Source organism: Colius striatus, chromosome 1, assembly GCF_028858725.1.
Source record: "Colius striatus isolate bColStr4 chromosome 1, bColStr4.1.hap1, whole genome shotgun sequence".
NCBI classification, from domain to species: domain Eukaryota; kingdom Metazoa; phylum Chordata; class Aves; order Coliiformes; family Coliidae; genus Colius; species Colius striatus.
Genome location: NC_084759.1, coordinates 175,361,424 through 175,378,084, shown reverse-complemented (window position 1 = coordinate 175,378,084; position 16,661 = coordinate 175,361,424). Strand labels below are relative to the sequence as shown.

Genomic DNA, 16,661 nt, shown 5'->3' with positions numbered 1-16,661 from the left:
ATTACCTTCTCACTTAACCCTCACAAAAGTGAGATTAGATATTATCTGATGGACTCCTTATTTAAGCTATTCGCAATGCTAGCGACATAGTTGTAACCAGTCCAGGTTGGGGAATGAACTCTTAGAGAGTAGTATAGGGAAAAGGGACCTGAGGGTCTTGGTGGACAGCAGGATAGCATGAGACAGCAATGTGCCCTCGTGGCCAAGAAGGCCAATGGCATCCTGGGTTGTATGAGAAGGGCTGTGGGCAGTAGGTTGAGAGAGGTTCTCCTCCCCCTCTACTCTGCCCTGGTGAGGCCTCATCTGGAGTCCTCTGTCCAGTTCTGGGCTCCTCAGCTCAAGAGGGACAGGGAGCGGCTGGAGAGAGTTCAGCACAGGGCCACCAAGATAATGGAGTGGAGCATCTCCCTTCTGGCAAAAAGTTGAAGGAGCTGAGGCTCTTCAGCTTGGAGGAGACAGAGGGGTGACCTCATTAATGTTTAAACGATATCAAGAGGATGAAGCCAGGCTGTTCTCAATGATGTCTAATGATAGGACAAGGATCAATGGGTACAAGCTGGAACATAAGAGGTTCCAAAGAAAAGAAGAAGAAAAAACTTCTTCCCTGTGAGGGTGACAGAGCACTGGAATAGGCTACCCGGATGGGTTGTGGAGTCTCCTTCTCTGGAGATATTCAAAACCCAACTGGATGAGTGCCTGTGTGACTTACTATAGGTGGACCTACTCTGGCAGGAGGGTTGGACTACATGATCTTTCAGGATCCCTTCCTGTTTCTAGTGCTGACTGCTACTAATGACAGGGAAATTTCTGCTTAAGTTCCATCTTCTCTTGGAATTTGTGAAAGTGATGAAGATCTGAACATTTTTGACTATTTTAAATCTGAGAGGTAAACAGTTATTACCTATTAGCATTAATTTACTATATAAAAAGCAGGTTGCATTCACCACTGTGTTAGTTAAGACCATCCCATGACATGACAAGGGAGAACACCTACTCCTGCATCAGTCTTTACACAAAGAAACTATTACTCTGCTCCACAGAGACTTCCAACAGGGTTGGGGTGGAGGGGGCAGGAGGGGTGCAGAATAAAGCATTTTGGAATACTACCCATATTTCCATATTTTTACCTGTGATTTGTCGTGAAAAAGTAGCACGTGCCAATTACATAGAACTTTCAAAGACACATTTTTGCACATGACTAGTGAGATGGTTGCTTCTTGCAGCCTTGTGGACACAGAACACGTGAGCATATTCAGTAAAAGGCAGCTACCTCTGAATGGCACCACCTTCAGAACTTTTGACAGTGTTTCACTCAACAGAATTAAAAACATCCTACACAAACAGCAAAACCACTCAGTTTGACTCTCCTTGGCCCAGAAAAATTTCCAGAGGCACTTCATCTAGAAATTTGGCACTGCAACTTTGCTGCACAAGTATCCATGGCAAAGGTATAATTTCTTGTGATCTGGCATGATCACAAGAGGCAGCTCCATTTTACTGTGTTTACTTTCCTCTCAAATCCAAGTGTTTTAATTTCCCTTACAAATAGCAGACCCTTGTTAACTCAATGCTACAGTAATAATCACATATGTCTTATTTGCATTATAGCACAGGCGAGTCTAACATGTTTAGACATTCCCAGCAGTGGATTAGTGCACAGATGGAGCACCGCATCTATTGCTGCTATTAGATCTCAGTTCTTTCAAACTACCTGCATCTAGGTCCACACAGGAATTGAATAGGGTTTCATGCTCCTCACTCCTCCTCCACCCATTTTTGTTCCTGCATAAGGAATCTGCCCATCCTCCCGTCCCTCTTCTGAGACCCATCATATTCCTTCCTCACTTCAGCTGCAATGACAGGATTAGTTGGCATAATCACAAACACACCAGAGAACATTCTTAAGCTAAGTCCTTAGCATTAGTTCAGCAAAAGGTTTTTAACCCAGGCAGCAAGATAAACGCATTTTAAAAAATCTTGATTAAAGGCAGTTATGAAATTGGCTTTCCAAATTTGTTATATAATCCTCTCACTGTTCCTTGTCAAATAGCACTTAATCAAAAATCATCTAAAAAAAAGTACTACCAATAGTGCTGCAAATTGGACATTTTCAAAAGACAACTTTAAGTGTACATCTACCTTTAGATGTACATCTAACATCATGCCCCTGTTTCTCAAGGCAGGTAGTAGTTACCATTATCCCATTGTCTATACCATTATCCCCGACTATACCATACTTCACGTCTAAAATCAGTTCAGGATTGGAAATAATTAAAAATGTAAAAGTAGTTGGAGCAGATGTTCACAGATTCTGCTTTGTCATAGCTAATTTCTCCAGAGTGCATCTCCTGATGCTTCAACCCAGTCACAGAAAAACAGTAAACTGGAGTTCATAGCAACTGTTAATGCTACTATTCGTCTTTTACTTGGGAACTACATCAATTAAAGAAAGCCTTAGAGTCATTGTTAACAATTAAATTTTTTTAAAAGTCATAACCTATGTTAACATTTTTATTGTCTTTGGGGGGACCTTTCCAGACCTTAGACTCAGACTTTGCATGCTTGTGCAACCAGAGGTGTTTGTCAATATGGGGCTGTAGTGTACGCCAGTCTCTAGGAGACCTGCAATACTTTCATCTTACTGCTATGCCAGCCAACTTTTCCTTTTTTTTTTTTTCCTTATCTACCACTACTTTCACATGAAAACCAACAATCAGAAAGCACAGATAAAAAAAATACTTAATTTTTAATTATTGTCTATTATCATCAAACCTGCATAAGGCAAAGTACATTTCTGCAATTTCAACAGCACAGAAAAGAAAAAAGTACATCTTTAAATGTAATTCATTTCATTGCCAAGAAACTCAGAAATTAATGGAAGGGGTTAATAGCACTGAGACAAAAACTTCTCAGTGTTTGTCATTTTTTCAAAGTCTCGAAAACATAAGAGAAAAATAGCATTGATATTGCAATGATAAAGTCTTTGATTTGTTATCAATAAATTATTAGCAAAGACCTGGTTTTCATTAGCTGTGGAGCTCTAGTATTGATATTTAGTAAAATTATAAAAGAATAGTGGACTTAGGATAATCAGACTGGACAGATAAGAAATCTGGGATGTCACCCTGTGAAGAAAAGTACTATATTTCCTGTTGAATAATCTGGTTTAGTTAGAGGGAACTTTATTGGGACTGAGAAAATGAATCCATCTCCCATTGCCTGTGATCACATCACCTCAGTACATGGGGAATACCTTGGTATTTCCACAAGAAATGTGAGGAGCAAATAATCATGATGCTAGCAATGTGCTTTGAAGACATAAGATAACCTTATTACAATACTGAATTGTATTGAAAAGTCATATTATCTTCTCTTTCTCCCTCCCTCTAATTTCTTTTGTTCTAAGAGCTAAAAATATGAGTGTAAAATAACTTGAGAGAAAGAAAAAAGAAAAAAAAACTCTAAAATCTTGAATAAATATCAGTAATTCAGTATGTCCATTTCTTGCAGGACACAATCCTGAACATGAAACCAAGACATAGTCCAAACTGTCAATAGTCTCAAGTCAGAGCTCATGAGTACTAGAGCCAGAAGTGTGCAATTATACCTGAGATGGAAGCCTGAAAAAACAATGACTCATTTATTTCAGTTTTCCCTTATTTTCCCCACATCTTTGACTCTATATCCAGTGACTTATCTCTTGTCCTCTAAATCACCAAATTCTGCAGAACAGAGGATTGTCTTTCATGTATAAAGTAAACAGACCAATGGGTCTTCATAATAGCAGGGTTTTAAAGATACCTTAATACAAATAATTAAGAACAATAATGAGTACAACTCCTTAAAGAAAATTACTCACTGCATATCCCTAATTGCAAGTCAACCATGGCCTGCTACAAACTGCTATCTAAAAGGCATAGTCCTATTGCAATATGATTTTCATGATTTAGGGGGAAAAAACCTGCAAGGGCTATCATTCTCCAAGGTAGAGAGTTTCTTCTGTTCCACAAAATATTTTACTTAGGACTGTATTTAACAGACCTTGATATCTGTCCACATATGTTTAGAAGGAGGTTAGACTTCAAAACACAGAATTTTATTGGAAAGAACGAAGGACAGGGCTCTTGCTGTCTATGATCAATTGTCAGCAAGAAAGAAGAATGATTGGGACCTGCTTTAAACAGTACTGGTAAACAGCTTCCCAGATGACGACAGACTGTTGCAAAGAACACACAGACTATTTTTCAGAGTGCAGCAGAAGCCAAGGTGAGGATTTTTAATCTCTTTTCTCACACTGTAAGAACCAACCTGCTATTTCCATTGAGTTTTCATGGGGGTCAACATGTCATGCTGGAAACAGAAGTCAAAGTGTAAATGTGTGAATCAAGATTGTTGAACTGATGCATAAAAATGATGATGTAATTCCTTTATTTATATGTCTATTTTAGATTTTTGGGCTTAAATTATTACTTTTTAAATATTATCACGTTTCTTCATAGCTCTGCAATAAAATATTGCAAAATCAGTAAAATAAACTATTTGTGGTTAGGTGCTTCGACCACATTACCAATTCTACATATACAGAGTCACAGAAGATCACGGACATGATTTAAGCACTCTGAAGCTGTATGCTACTACTATTAAGGCTGTCTGAGAACTCTGCAACACCCATATGCAAGATTGCTATCTCTTCTATGCTATACTCTGATTTGATTTCTCATTCAAGTGCCTTGAAGACCTATAAAGTTTTTTGATATAGCATTGATGAAAATATCTAAAATGTTTTCTATGATTCTGTAACACCCAATCTAAACCTCCCCTGGCCAAACCTGAGCCCATTTCCCCTTCTCCTGTCATTCATTACTGGAGAGATTGACCCCCACCACACTACAACCCATTTTCAGGTAGTTGTAGCGAGAGATCGTCTCTCCCCTCAGCCTCCTCCAGGCTAATCAGCCCCAGCTCTTTCACCTGGTCCTCATCAGATTTGTTTTCCAGACCCTTCACCAGCTTCGTTGTCTATCTTTAGACACTCTCCAGCACCTCATTATCTTTCTTGTAGGCGCCAAAACTGAACACAGTATTTGAGGTGGAATCTCACCAGTGCCAAGTACAGGGGGACAATCACTTCCTTGGTTCTGCAGGTCACACTATTTCTGATATAAGCCAGGATGCTATTGGCTGCCTTGGCCATCTGGGCACACTGCTGGCTGATGTTCAGCTGGCTGTTGATTAACACCTCCAGGTCCTTTTCTGCTGGACAGTTCTTCAGTCACATATCCCCAAATCTATAGCACTACATGGAGTTGCAAGCAGGGGAGTACCAGAACTTTCATTTATAAGCAAAAAGTTACAAAAATAATTTCAGACAGAGCTTTCCTTTTGATGGAAACTAATATCAAATAAAACCCCGCAAAAAGGAAAAGTTAGTAAAAAGGCAGAGAGGCAGAACAGTGATACAAAAACACAGGAATCATCACAGATACAGTCCTGTGTCTGGTGCAGTGAAGAAAGCAAATAGAAGAAACTCTTCAAATAAAGATTGTTATGATTGTTTTGAAGGAAAGAGATGATGAAAGTATGAGAAAGGACCGTTATACCATACAAGATTTCAATTCTAATGTTATGTCTCAAATGGGATAAAGTGCCCATTATTTGAAGCTGAGTATATTTTATGAGCTGACAGATGTAGAAACAGTGATCAATAACAGCCTGGAGGTCTATACATCACACTTCAGATATCTGCAAGTGAAGTAAACCAAGCAGTAGAAGGTTTAATTCACCACACATTTCCGCATAAAATATTTCAAATTTCTGCAAACCAAAAGACTGGAAGCCACTAACTTAAATCATTACCTTTCAAAAAATACAGAGAAAGGATAACAGTATACAGCATTTTATATTAATCTCATTGAATCTACTTCACTCGGATTTTACCATACCTTTCTTACACTGACAGGGAAATAAGATCACCTTATTGACAGTTCTGTGGTGGGTTTTTTCAGTATTTTATTTATTGAGTTTAAGCCTTCACAATCTTTCCGTTTTTTCATTTTACACGACATAGGCACTGTCAGAAAACTGTGCATGTGTCGTCTTTTACACTGCCATGACTCTTGCCAGTGTCATCCCTTGGCCAGCTTTCCCCTCAGATGACCTTTTTCAATGTGACAATCCTGTTACAAATAAGCCTAAGTCAGGTGCAAACTTGCCTTTGCAAAACTGCACAGATCTCAGCTAGCCACCAATTTCATTTGATTGGTAATGTTTTGGTATTTTGCTCTATCCAGCTCCATTAAGCGCTCTGTGTCTCTAACTAATTACTTTCCTGTGACATTGTCCAAAAACTGCAGTTTGTGGGTTTTCAGCTAAAGCCAATTTCTGCTTTTCTCATAACACATGCTCATTAAAAACCCATTGCTACTAATACTACAGAAATTTGCAAGACCTATAGAAGAAAAGCTCCAGGCAGAAACTAGAACACCAGCTACAAGCTGCTGATTTGGCAAGGTGCTCCTAGTTATGGGATAAAAAAAACCCAAACCAAAACCAAACAATCACACCACCACCACTCTCCCCAAAATAACCCCACATTCCAACAATGCAGGTGCAGAGTGACATTAGCACATCATTGGCGAGAACAAATATATTGAAGTCAACATAGAGTCATGTGAACAACCACATATCCTAGGTGATTTTTTTTTAATTATGAAAATAACCAGTATTATTTTTAATCATTATTATTTCATAGTCATCTAACTAAGTAAACTCTGGTGAAGTCAGCATTACTGAAGTTGGGGTAGTAACTTACTAGAAACTGGAACACTGCCAATCTGTCCACTCCCAGCTGTCTAAAAGCAAAAATACTCACATCTAACATATGCTAATGTTTTATTTGCACTGGAAATAAACTAAAATAATAATAAACTGCAGGAATTTTATAGTTTGCAAACTCCCTGGTAAGAACATAATGAAAAAGGAATGGAAAATAACAAGTTCGGGGAGGGCAGAGCACAGCCTACAGCAAAATTTCCTATATAAAGACACTTTTTATCCTCTATCAATGAAATTACCAATATTACATTTCCAGTTTCCTCTTTAGTGCAGATTGCTATATATCCAGTGTAATGTGTTTTAATGAATAAGGATTTCCTTAAGCATACTTTATGTTATAATTCATTCCTCAGGCACACAGTAAGACTAAAATTAAATTACTTTACCATTAACTGGAATTCTCCTCATATACTGATACATTGCTTCCAGACCTAGAGTGTTCCAGTGGAGTTCCATAATGCATGGGATTCAGAATAGCTAAAAAGCCACTCACCTAGAAGGGAGCTGCACTTTGATGCATGAAAAGAGTGGCTGAGGCACAGTGCATCGACTCCCCCAGTCTTATGCTAACACAGAACAATGGAATTCAAAGGACGTAGGGAAGGAGGAAAGGGAGAGATTTTTCTGAGAAATCCAATTACCGTATGTTTTATTTCAATTTACTGTAAGCTATATTCTAATTTACACAAAACAACAGACATATGAGGAGTGAGTTTCCTGCTCAGAATGGAACTGCAAGTGAAAACACTCTGTTTCCCTTCTGATGGAGGTATATTGCTCAACGTACAAAGAACAAAAGTTAGTGGAGACTACAAGCTCTGCACCAAAAAGCCCCTAACAATTCTGCCATTGGATTTATAACAGAGATAAACCAAATATGTTGCCACGGTATAAGAGAAGTCTGAAAAATTCTATAACTTTACCTTGGAAAATATAGCAGAGACTGAGTGGCTAGGGTCAAGGCTGAGATTGTCCCTGCCTACCAAAGCCAAGGCAAGAGAGTCTTTCCACTCTCTACAGTTGTCATTGAGTTCAGCACAGGGAAAGCCCAAAAACATTCTTAGAATGTCTCAAGGCTCAGCTTCCTGAGGTGTTCTGCTTCCTAGAGAAGAAAAGGCACTGAGATCTTCCAAATGTGTGCAAACTCACGATGGAAGAGAAAGAAGAGGAGACAGACTGTTCTCAGTAGTGCCCAGTGACAGGACAAGTAATGGGCACAAATTAAAAGACGGGAAAATCCATTTGGACACAATAAAGCACTTTTTTACTGTGAGGGTGACCGAGCACTGGCACAGGTTGTCCAGAGAGGCTGCCAAGTCTCCATCTGTATAGATATTCAAAAACTGTCTGGACACAGTGCTGGGTAACTGTCCCTAGGAGGTCCTGGTTGAGCTGGGGTTGGACCAGATGACCTCCAGAGGTCCTTTCCAATCTCAAACCTTTTGTGAGACTCTGAGATTGTAGGAGTTACACTGGATTCACAAATTATATATACATCCATTATGCTTTTCTCATATAGCTTTATAAATGTAAATAAAATAGCTCCACTGATTTCATTGACCTACATGTGTTCAAGGATACATTTTTTTTCCATTCAAAAACATTTCTTTAGAAAAATCGTATGTGTCCTATTTCTAAATGAATATAAATACTGCCCTTTCTTTTGAAGACACAGAGTTGCTGAAGTAATAAAATGGTATAAATGTGCAGTAAAGTACAGTGTAATTTATCTCGGTCATATAAGCACGTATATAATGCTTTTTATCTGTCATCATAACGTGATACTATCATTATATGTGACTCAAAAGCCTGAGAAATGTGGTTGATGTGATTCAATTCAGCATAAAAAATCCAGAAAGCAGAGTCTGAATGGATATTATTCTACTAAATGCTAAATAACATTCAGAAGTTCTGCATGCTGACTACAGTAGGTTATAATAAATAACATGGGCCTAGGAAATAATTCAGGGGCAGCTGTATTCCAGATATCTTTTAGTACTAGTCTAAAGAAGGCTAATTTATCTGATTTTCTGTAGTAAAAAAAAAAAAAAAATCTCAAAATAACAGAATTTATGCCTTATTTGAACTTCAAAAAAAACACATATAAATATTTATAACCAAAAAGCAACTAATCTTTTTCATTAGCCAGAATATTGATTCTCCTTTATACTCTAAAGCATGCATTTTTTTTGAAAAAAAAAGCTATGATAAACAACAAATGATTGCTTCACTGCTAAAAACTGCCTCTTCTTCCTCCATTCCAATGCCTGCTCTGTAACCCTGAGGCTGCTGTATGCCCCACAGCCCTTTGACCCATGCCACGTTCCCATTGGCTTCCTGGAGCTGCTCTTTGGTATCCACAGTGCCCCTTATTCTGATTTACTACAAGGATAAATGGTATGTTCAGTCAGTGCTCATTAATCCTGTCATTCAATCATTTTCCTGAGCTGCAGCCTCTTATCTGTGCCACACTGAATGCAGGAGAAACTCCTCTAGCACTTTGGCAAACAAGGTGGGGGCTGGCGTGCCACCCTGCCTCTGATGGATGTCACCTAAGGCAAGACAGTGCCACTTCAGCCTGGAAAAAAAGGTGCAATTTTGTGAAAAGATGAAACTTAGTGTGCAACACAAGCTTAAGTCCATAATGCCTCAATCCACTTGAATAAATGATGAATTTCAGAGAAAGCTTAATCAATATTCCCTAAGTTTCCGGATCAAAATTTTGCACTCTTGCTGATGGTCAATTGCTGTGAAAACGAGAAGCTGATGGGCTTTTACAGTTCCTTCTCTCTGTGTTAGTAAGTTGCAAGAGCTCACAGAAGAGTGTGTAGCTTTGGGGAGAAAATCAGTGCATCATGAAGAGCAAGAGGGGAAATCCCCTTAACTGTAAAATTAAAAGTCTCTGTAAGCTAGCAAGACAGATCACTGCATCATAAACCTATAGATGCTATAAGAGCTACCGTGTGTCTATTTGTAGTGTAATTATTTTGTTCAAAAATGCCTTCCAACTTATATAACCCCTTTTTACACACAACAGAAGCGTGAGCTGATCTAACACAGTCCTGCCTGCATTTCTCACAGTTGCTTAAAATAATTGTGTTAGAGTGCAAATTTGGTTACAGTGCAGCAGAAAACCATCAAATGTCCTGTTTCAGAAAAAAAAAAACAACCAAAAACACAAGTTCATGAAAGAAAATACAGCCTGTAGATTTGAACATAATGCCTCAGACTTTAACCTCCACTGAAATCTGCTGGATAGATTTAGAGAGTTTGAGATTAGGTCTATAAGTATCTGCAGTGTCGCTGTGAAGAGGACAGTGATGAGAGGAGAGCAATTTCTTCCTGGAGATCAGTCTTTGCTGATGGGATTTCTTACTGTGCCAGATACTGATACAAATATCACTTCTGGACTTAAAAAAACCTCAAAATTCGGCTAGTTTCTTAATAATACACTAGCTCCATTTAAAAAAAATGCACATATCACATAGCTATTGGAAGTGATGTCTTAGTGTTAATACATAAAAAAGATCTGCTGAACAAGTATCAATTGTCTCAGCAACTAAGACATTGGCAGTCATTCCACACTTCACTTAAAATAAATGAACTCGTCCTTGCACTTCTTAAGCCAAGTCTGTTGTCTAAAGCAATACTTTATAGAGTCTGTAGGGGAGCTTAATCTCTCCCCAATTTTTATCAGTGCCTATCACCACACAATGCATTTATCTCTGCAAAGAAGAGAATAATTTAATGATCTCTTACACATGCCTCCCGAGATAGGTTTAAGATTGCACTGGGAGTAAAAGAGGAGAAAGTCTCTCCTTCCCAGCTCCAAACAATTCTCCACAGGAAGCTCCCATTGATCTAAGATGTATGCTCTAGCAGCTGGACTGAAATTTGTCTTGAGTGGCTTGTCTGCAGCTGAAACACATAACCACACTAGCCAATTTATGTGCCTTGGAAGATCATTGCTTCTTTCAGCCCATTGCTGCTAACAGAAAACACAACAATCATTTGCATGCATTGCCATTCCTTACGCTACCAGCACTGACCTTCAAACACCACAAAACAGAACAAGTTGTCTGAACATCCTCAAACGAAGCTACAGAGTTAGGGGAGAAGGTCAAGGTTTGAGTCATGGTGTTCTTTTCTTTTGGCTCACAGGAACAACCAAAGTCAAAACAATATTTGTTAAATAAATAAATCCACACTAAGTTTTCTTCCTTGAACTAAACATTTAAAAAAACCATGAAGAGTCAGTTGTGCTGAAATTTCTACAGTGCTGAAAATGTCATCAAGTGAGATACAACAAAGCAGCACTGTCCAATATGTAAAAGCTGGGCTGAAGTTCAGTTTCGAGGGCTTGGCAGTGTGGTATGCTCCAAGAAGCCTCTTTGTATAACTCTTTAGTGTTGGAAGGAGGATCTAAAATCCATCACTTTCCATTCCTATCAGACACATCTCATAATCCTTACACTAACTAATGGAAAGACTAACCTCACAACTTCAGCTGCTTAAAAATTCAGTGTCTAATCAAATCTCTTGGGCTTCCCACAGAGTTCATGAAAAGAGAAAGTGGTTCATCCCATCCCTTCCAGCCCTCTCTCAGCACCATGTACCCTCTAGAGGTGCTTGTCTCTTTCACTGGCTACGAAGAGAGCCTAATTGGTGATGTCCTAACTAGTAAATGAAGCACAACAGGTTACTAAAACAGTAAATGTCAATGGGCTTGAAAATCCTTGATTACAGTCTGTAATCCTCCCTGAAGTTTGAGTGTTTGCACATGTCATAGTGGTCTGTGCCATTTGCATATGTCACAGTGGTCAATGCCATTTTTGCCTGTGCCAGGCAACCTGTTTTGAAGCAGAGCCAGGCAAGGCTAGGGGGATAGCACTGATCAGAGGCCATTCCCAGTCATCTGGAAGCAGATACTCTGGTTGGGGAGGAAGTGGAAAAGAGTTTAGCCATGTAGATGTGAGCCATAGGTGCTAGCTAGATCCAAGACCACAGGACTGTGGCTGCTCTGTTTTATTTACTAGTAAAAGTGAAGCCACTTCAGATTACATTCCCAAACTCTACATGCACAAAGCCACGTAGAATGAATCCATCCTTCGTTACTCAAAGGGGAAAAAAGAACAAAAAATAAACAAATAAAATCATCAACAACAACAAAACCCCACACCTGGAAAGCCTGCTTGCTGTTCACTGTAAAAGCCTTAAGTGCTTCACAGTTTCACTTTTCTATGCCATCTGTCATTAAATCACAGACTGCTCCTTTCATTTTTGGTGACTGTGTTCAAACACCATCAGAAAACAGATCAACAGAAGAGAGAAAGTCCAAAGAAAGCAAGCAGGAAGGAAAGAAGGAAGAAAAAGCACTCTGACTTGGTGGCAGAGACAGCCACAAGGCTGCCACAGTTACCACTGCCTGAGCAGTTCTAAAAAAGAAACAATCCATCATCTGGTACAAGGTACGACAAACACCAGGAAGGAAACGGAGATAGCCATATATGTTCTGTCTTGATAGAAATACTAAACCCAGCTAAAGAGCAGCGTATTAGGTATCACTTTTTCTCGGCATTTATATTTGATTGTCCAATACTAGGGATAGTGGCTCCTTGAGCAAGATATCCTAATTAGCTGTTTTCCCAATTATAAGCCATCTGTGTTCACTCTACATAATCCAGTCAGATGCTACATCCTCTGATGCTGTTCTAAGAATTGAAACCAAGTATTATTCTCAGAACCTATCTAAATGGAGGAATTCAGCTCTGACTGCTTGAGCAAAAGCCATGGTCACTGAGCACATTGACCTCAATCAGTTCAGACCTTGAGCTGAAGAAACCAAGAAGAAAGGATATAGATGACACATACATAAGAGCATAGTGACAACTCAGCATTTCCACCTGTAGTGGTTTTTCCTGGGTCAGGTTTTTTTAGGGGGCGGGGACCCCACAGAGCAGGTGGATGCCTGAAAGGGGCTGTGACTTCCTGGGAAGCCTCTGTTGGAGTAAGTTCCTGGCAGGACCTGGAGCCTGTGGGGAGAGAGGAGCCCACGCCAGAGCAGGTTTACTGTCAGGACTTGTGATCCTGTGAGGGACTTAGGCTGGACCAGTCGATACGTAAAGGACCGTTCTCCCAGTGGATGACTAACGTAGGGGCAGGGTGTGAAGAGCTGCCCCCATGTGAAGCCCTATTCTGGAGTAGATCATGAAGAACTGCAGCCCATGGGAAGGACCCACGCTGGAGAAGTTCATGAAGAACTGTCTCCTGTGGGGAGGGACCCCACACTGTAGCAGTGGGAATTGTGAGGAGGCCTCCCCAAGAAAAAACAGCAGCAAAGTCCATCTGTAATGAACTGACCGCAACCCCCATCCCCTATCCCTTGCACTGCTGGGGGTGAGGAAGGAGAGTCATCCTGGGAAAAAGGAGGGGTGGGAGGAGGTGTTTTAGGATTCAGTTTTGTTTCTCATCTCCCTGTTTTGATGGTTTATTAATAAATCATACTTTTTCTCCCCGGGTTGAGTCTGTTTTGCCCATGATGCTAATTGCTGAGTGATCTCCCTGTCCTTATCTCAACTCACAAACCTCTTATTATATTTCTCTCTCTCTTGTCCAGTGTAGAAGGAGGAGTGATATTATGACTTGGTGAGCATCTGGCACCCAGCCAGGGCTAAACCACCACACCACCAAACTGGCCTGGAGCATAAGTGAGAGTTCTATAGCATCCACTGCCTCTAACTTCCACTTTTTCCATTCTTCCATTGGAATTTAACTACCTTGTCAATGAAGCTCCAATTTACTCTCTCCACTCTTTGGTTCCAAGGATTTAGCCAATTTAAGTTATTTCACTTTAAATACCCTACATGAAATGAGGATTACTTTTTTCAAGAGCAATTTCTATTTGTATTTTTTGATCTAATAATATTTCTGGTAGTTTGTCAAGAGAGCTATATGTGTGCATGTTAGATACAATTTGAAATTTGTACTGGTGTCAAATTAAAAACACTGAAAGCGAAAAGGGTTTTTATAATATTAAGAATATCAAACAGGCATTATCAGGGTAAACTTCAGAGTGTGCTGTACCAGAACTGTATCTTAATTAGAAGGAGAAATAGCAATGCTGTATGACACGGTCACTGTCCACATACTCATTGACATTTCTTGACTTTTGTCAAGACTCCAAATAAGCCCAACTTCCTCCAACTTCTTAGGGGATGTGAGTACTTAATGGGGATGTGAGTACTTCCCCATTAACATCTGGATAGAGAATTCCCAATTCAATTCACAGGCGGTACATCACAAAAACATACTTTAGAGGATCAGGTTTTTAAACTCTGACAACATGGTCAAAGGTTCAAATAGAGGCTTGAACATCTCACATCCCTGAATTATCAATTCCCTGAGCCATTTAATATGCATAAAAATTCTGTGTAACTGAGTAACATTTTTTTAAAGTATTTGAATTCCCATTTCCTCTCAATTAGAATTAATCTACTTAAGTTAATAAGGTTTCATAAAATGGGATGGTTTGTGTAACTTCTAACACAATTAAATATTAATAAACTCCTGTGGGAGCAAGATCAATGGAGTACAAAACGTCTCTCTGAATTTTATCTTACAACATGTCATTTTAACCAGTTATATATTTCTCTATACTCTGTAAAAAGTTTTATACAGTAGAAGAGTGATGAAACCACACAGAAAAATCTCCACATTTACAGAATAAAGAACTGTGCGTATCTCATGCTCAATTGCAAGAATGGATTCCACTGTATCTCAAAATAAGTAACCATCACATATGCGATACATGTCCACAATCAACTGGAAATATTATATATAGTGCACCTAGACAGTGATTAACCTAAAATTCCACTTCTCTGGCCTTATTTTCAACAAAACCAACATGCCATAAAACCAAAAGGTAATCACCTATCTTAAATGACAGCATTAAATTACCTCTAACTATTTTCCTGTATAATTCTGTCTGACCTTTTGTGAAAGAACATTTCTAGGTGTCTGGTTTTTGGCGGTCTCTTGGGTCTACTGTGAGTTTTCTCTTCCCTTAATTACAGGAGAAGAATCATAAATCTGAACCTCCATTTCTAGCACTACAACATTAGGTTGAAAACACATTCTTCTAGCAGTGGAGATGTAAGAAATACCAGTCAAAAATGCCAGGCAATCGTGACTTCTAGCAGTCTGGTCTAAAGGATAGACTACAGAAGTCTGCAGAAAGTTTTTAAGATCACTTCTTTTCTTTTTAAACATTTACCAGAAATATCTGTACTTTAAAAAACATAACTAAGTAAAGCAAAATACATGAACCTGAAAAATCAAAATATTCTGGTTATCAGTTTCACAAAATATTTCAGAAAAGTCTACGTTCTCCAATCCCTCAACCCAGATATTTCATTCCCTGACCATCTCTTTCACTGGCACATTTACAGAAGGGTTCATTTCCTTTACAGATTTCAAAATATTCATTACGAGGAAGGACCACAGTAAAACTTACATTGACATTCTTTGCAGCACTTGCCATCCACATACGCCAGGGCAGAGTTAAGTGGGCAGTCAGAGAGGGGGCAAATCAAAGCCTCACATTGCACAGTACCGTTCTAGAAGAATAAAAGGTGCTTAACGGGTAGCTGTTTTTAGCAGGAGCAGAGATGTTCTCAAACAAAGGATCTTAAAACCCTATTTTTAAATGCAATGAACTCTCTAACAACAAAGAGACATTTTACATGGTTCTTTTAATAACTACAAGAACATAAACTATACCTTTAGAAAAATCACGCATACAATCTTTTAGACATGTACCAAGTGCTCTTGGAGATATGACAATTATTTTTTTTTAGAGACAAATCTATTTGGAGATAAAACATTCTGCCAATCAGCAGCAAATTGACAGATAAGTGTGAAACAACAAACTCATAGAACAATACTCTGCCTTCTCATTTTTACATGAGACAATACATTTCTAAACGATAATAATATCAGAGCTACAAGAAAAATCTGAGACAAAATATGTAATGCATTTAACAGTAAATTCAAATAATTTTAAACAGCTATCAGTCAGATTTTATATCATGGACTAAGCCTTCTCCTCATCAACCACAAAACTGAAAGCAAAATGAGTATCCCTCCAGATATACAAAGATCAAAATTATACTAAGCTTATGGTGAAATATTATTATAATTAGCAAATTATAGATAGCAGCAAAATAATCATGTGCAGTACAGACAACAAGAGCCTTTGCACCATTTTCTGATGGGCTTTGGATTAAGTATTTAACAATTTCAAATGGAATTAATGAGTCTGTCATGAATGGACAATGACAGGATCTGGTACCTGAAAGGATACTTGCAATCACTTCTGGAGTTGTGATGCCTTTGGGAGTCTTCCATTCACCTAACAAATCTTTTTCATTTGTGATATAACAGAGAATGCAGATGACCCTGACCTTCTTACTTATTGAGATGTAACCAAAGGCAACCAAAGGGAATCAGATGCAAGGGATCTATTAAGTGATTTGCTAAGAAAAAGGCTGTGTTGACAGTAACAAAAAGCAGGGAATTAATTTTCCACAGAAACTGTTTGCAACTCAGTTTCTGGGAACAGCACATTAGATAAGTATGTTGCATAGCATTTGCGTACAGTGACATGAAATATAGGAGATCTACACATGCTGGCACTCCTGAAAAAGGAAAACAGTATTTATTAATACTATTCTTTAGATTTAGAACAGTTTTTCTAGTATTTTGTTGTTCGTGCCTGGCATAGAACTGGAAGTTTTCTCATTATTTGCCTGAATAAAACCATAATCAGA

At 38.8% G+C, this 16,661-nt stretch overlaps 1 protein-coding gene across 1 annotated transcript in view; it reads right to left on the bottom strand.

The window, feature by feature from the left end:
- Positions 1–16,661, bottom strand: part of NELL2 (neural EGFL like 2) — a 159,692-nt gene that overhangs the window by 102,254 nt on the left and 40,777 nt on the right. The window contains exon 9 of the mRNA XM_062020434.1: positions 15,347–15,449. Within this exon, the coding sequence (XP_061876418.1) occupies positions 15,347–15,449 (103 nt within the window). The remainder of the gene's footprint in view (positions 1–15,346; positions 15,450–16,661) is intronic.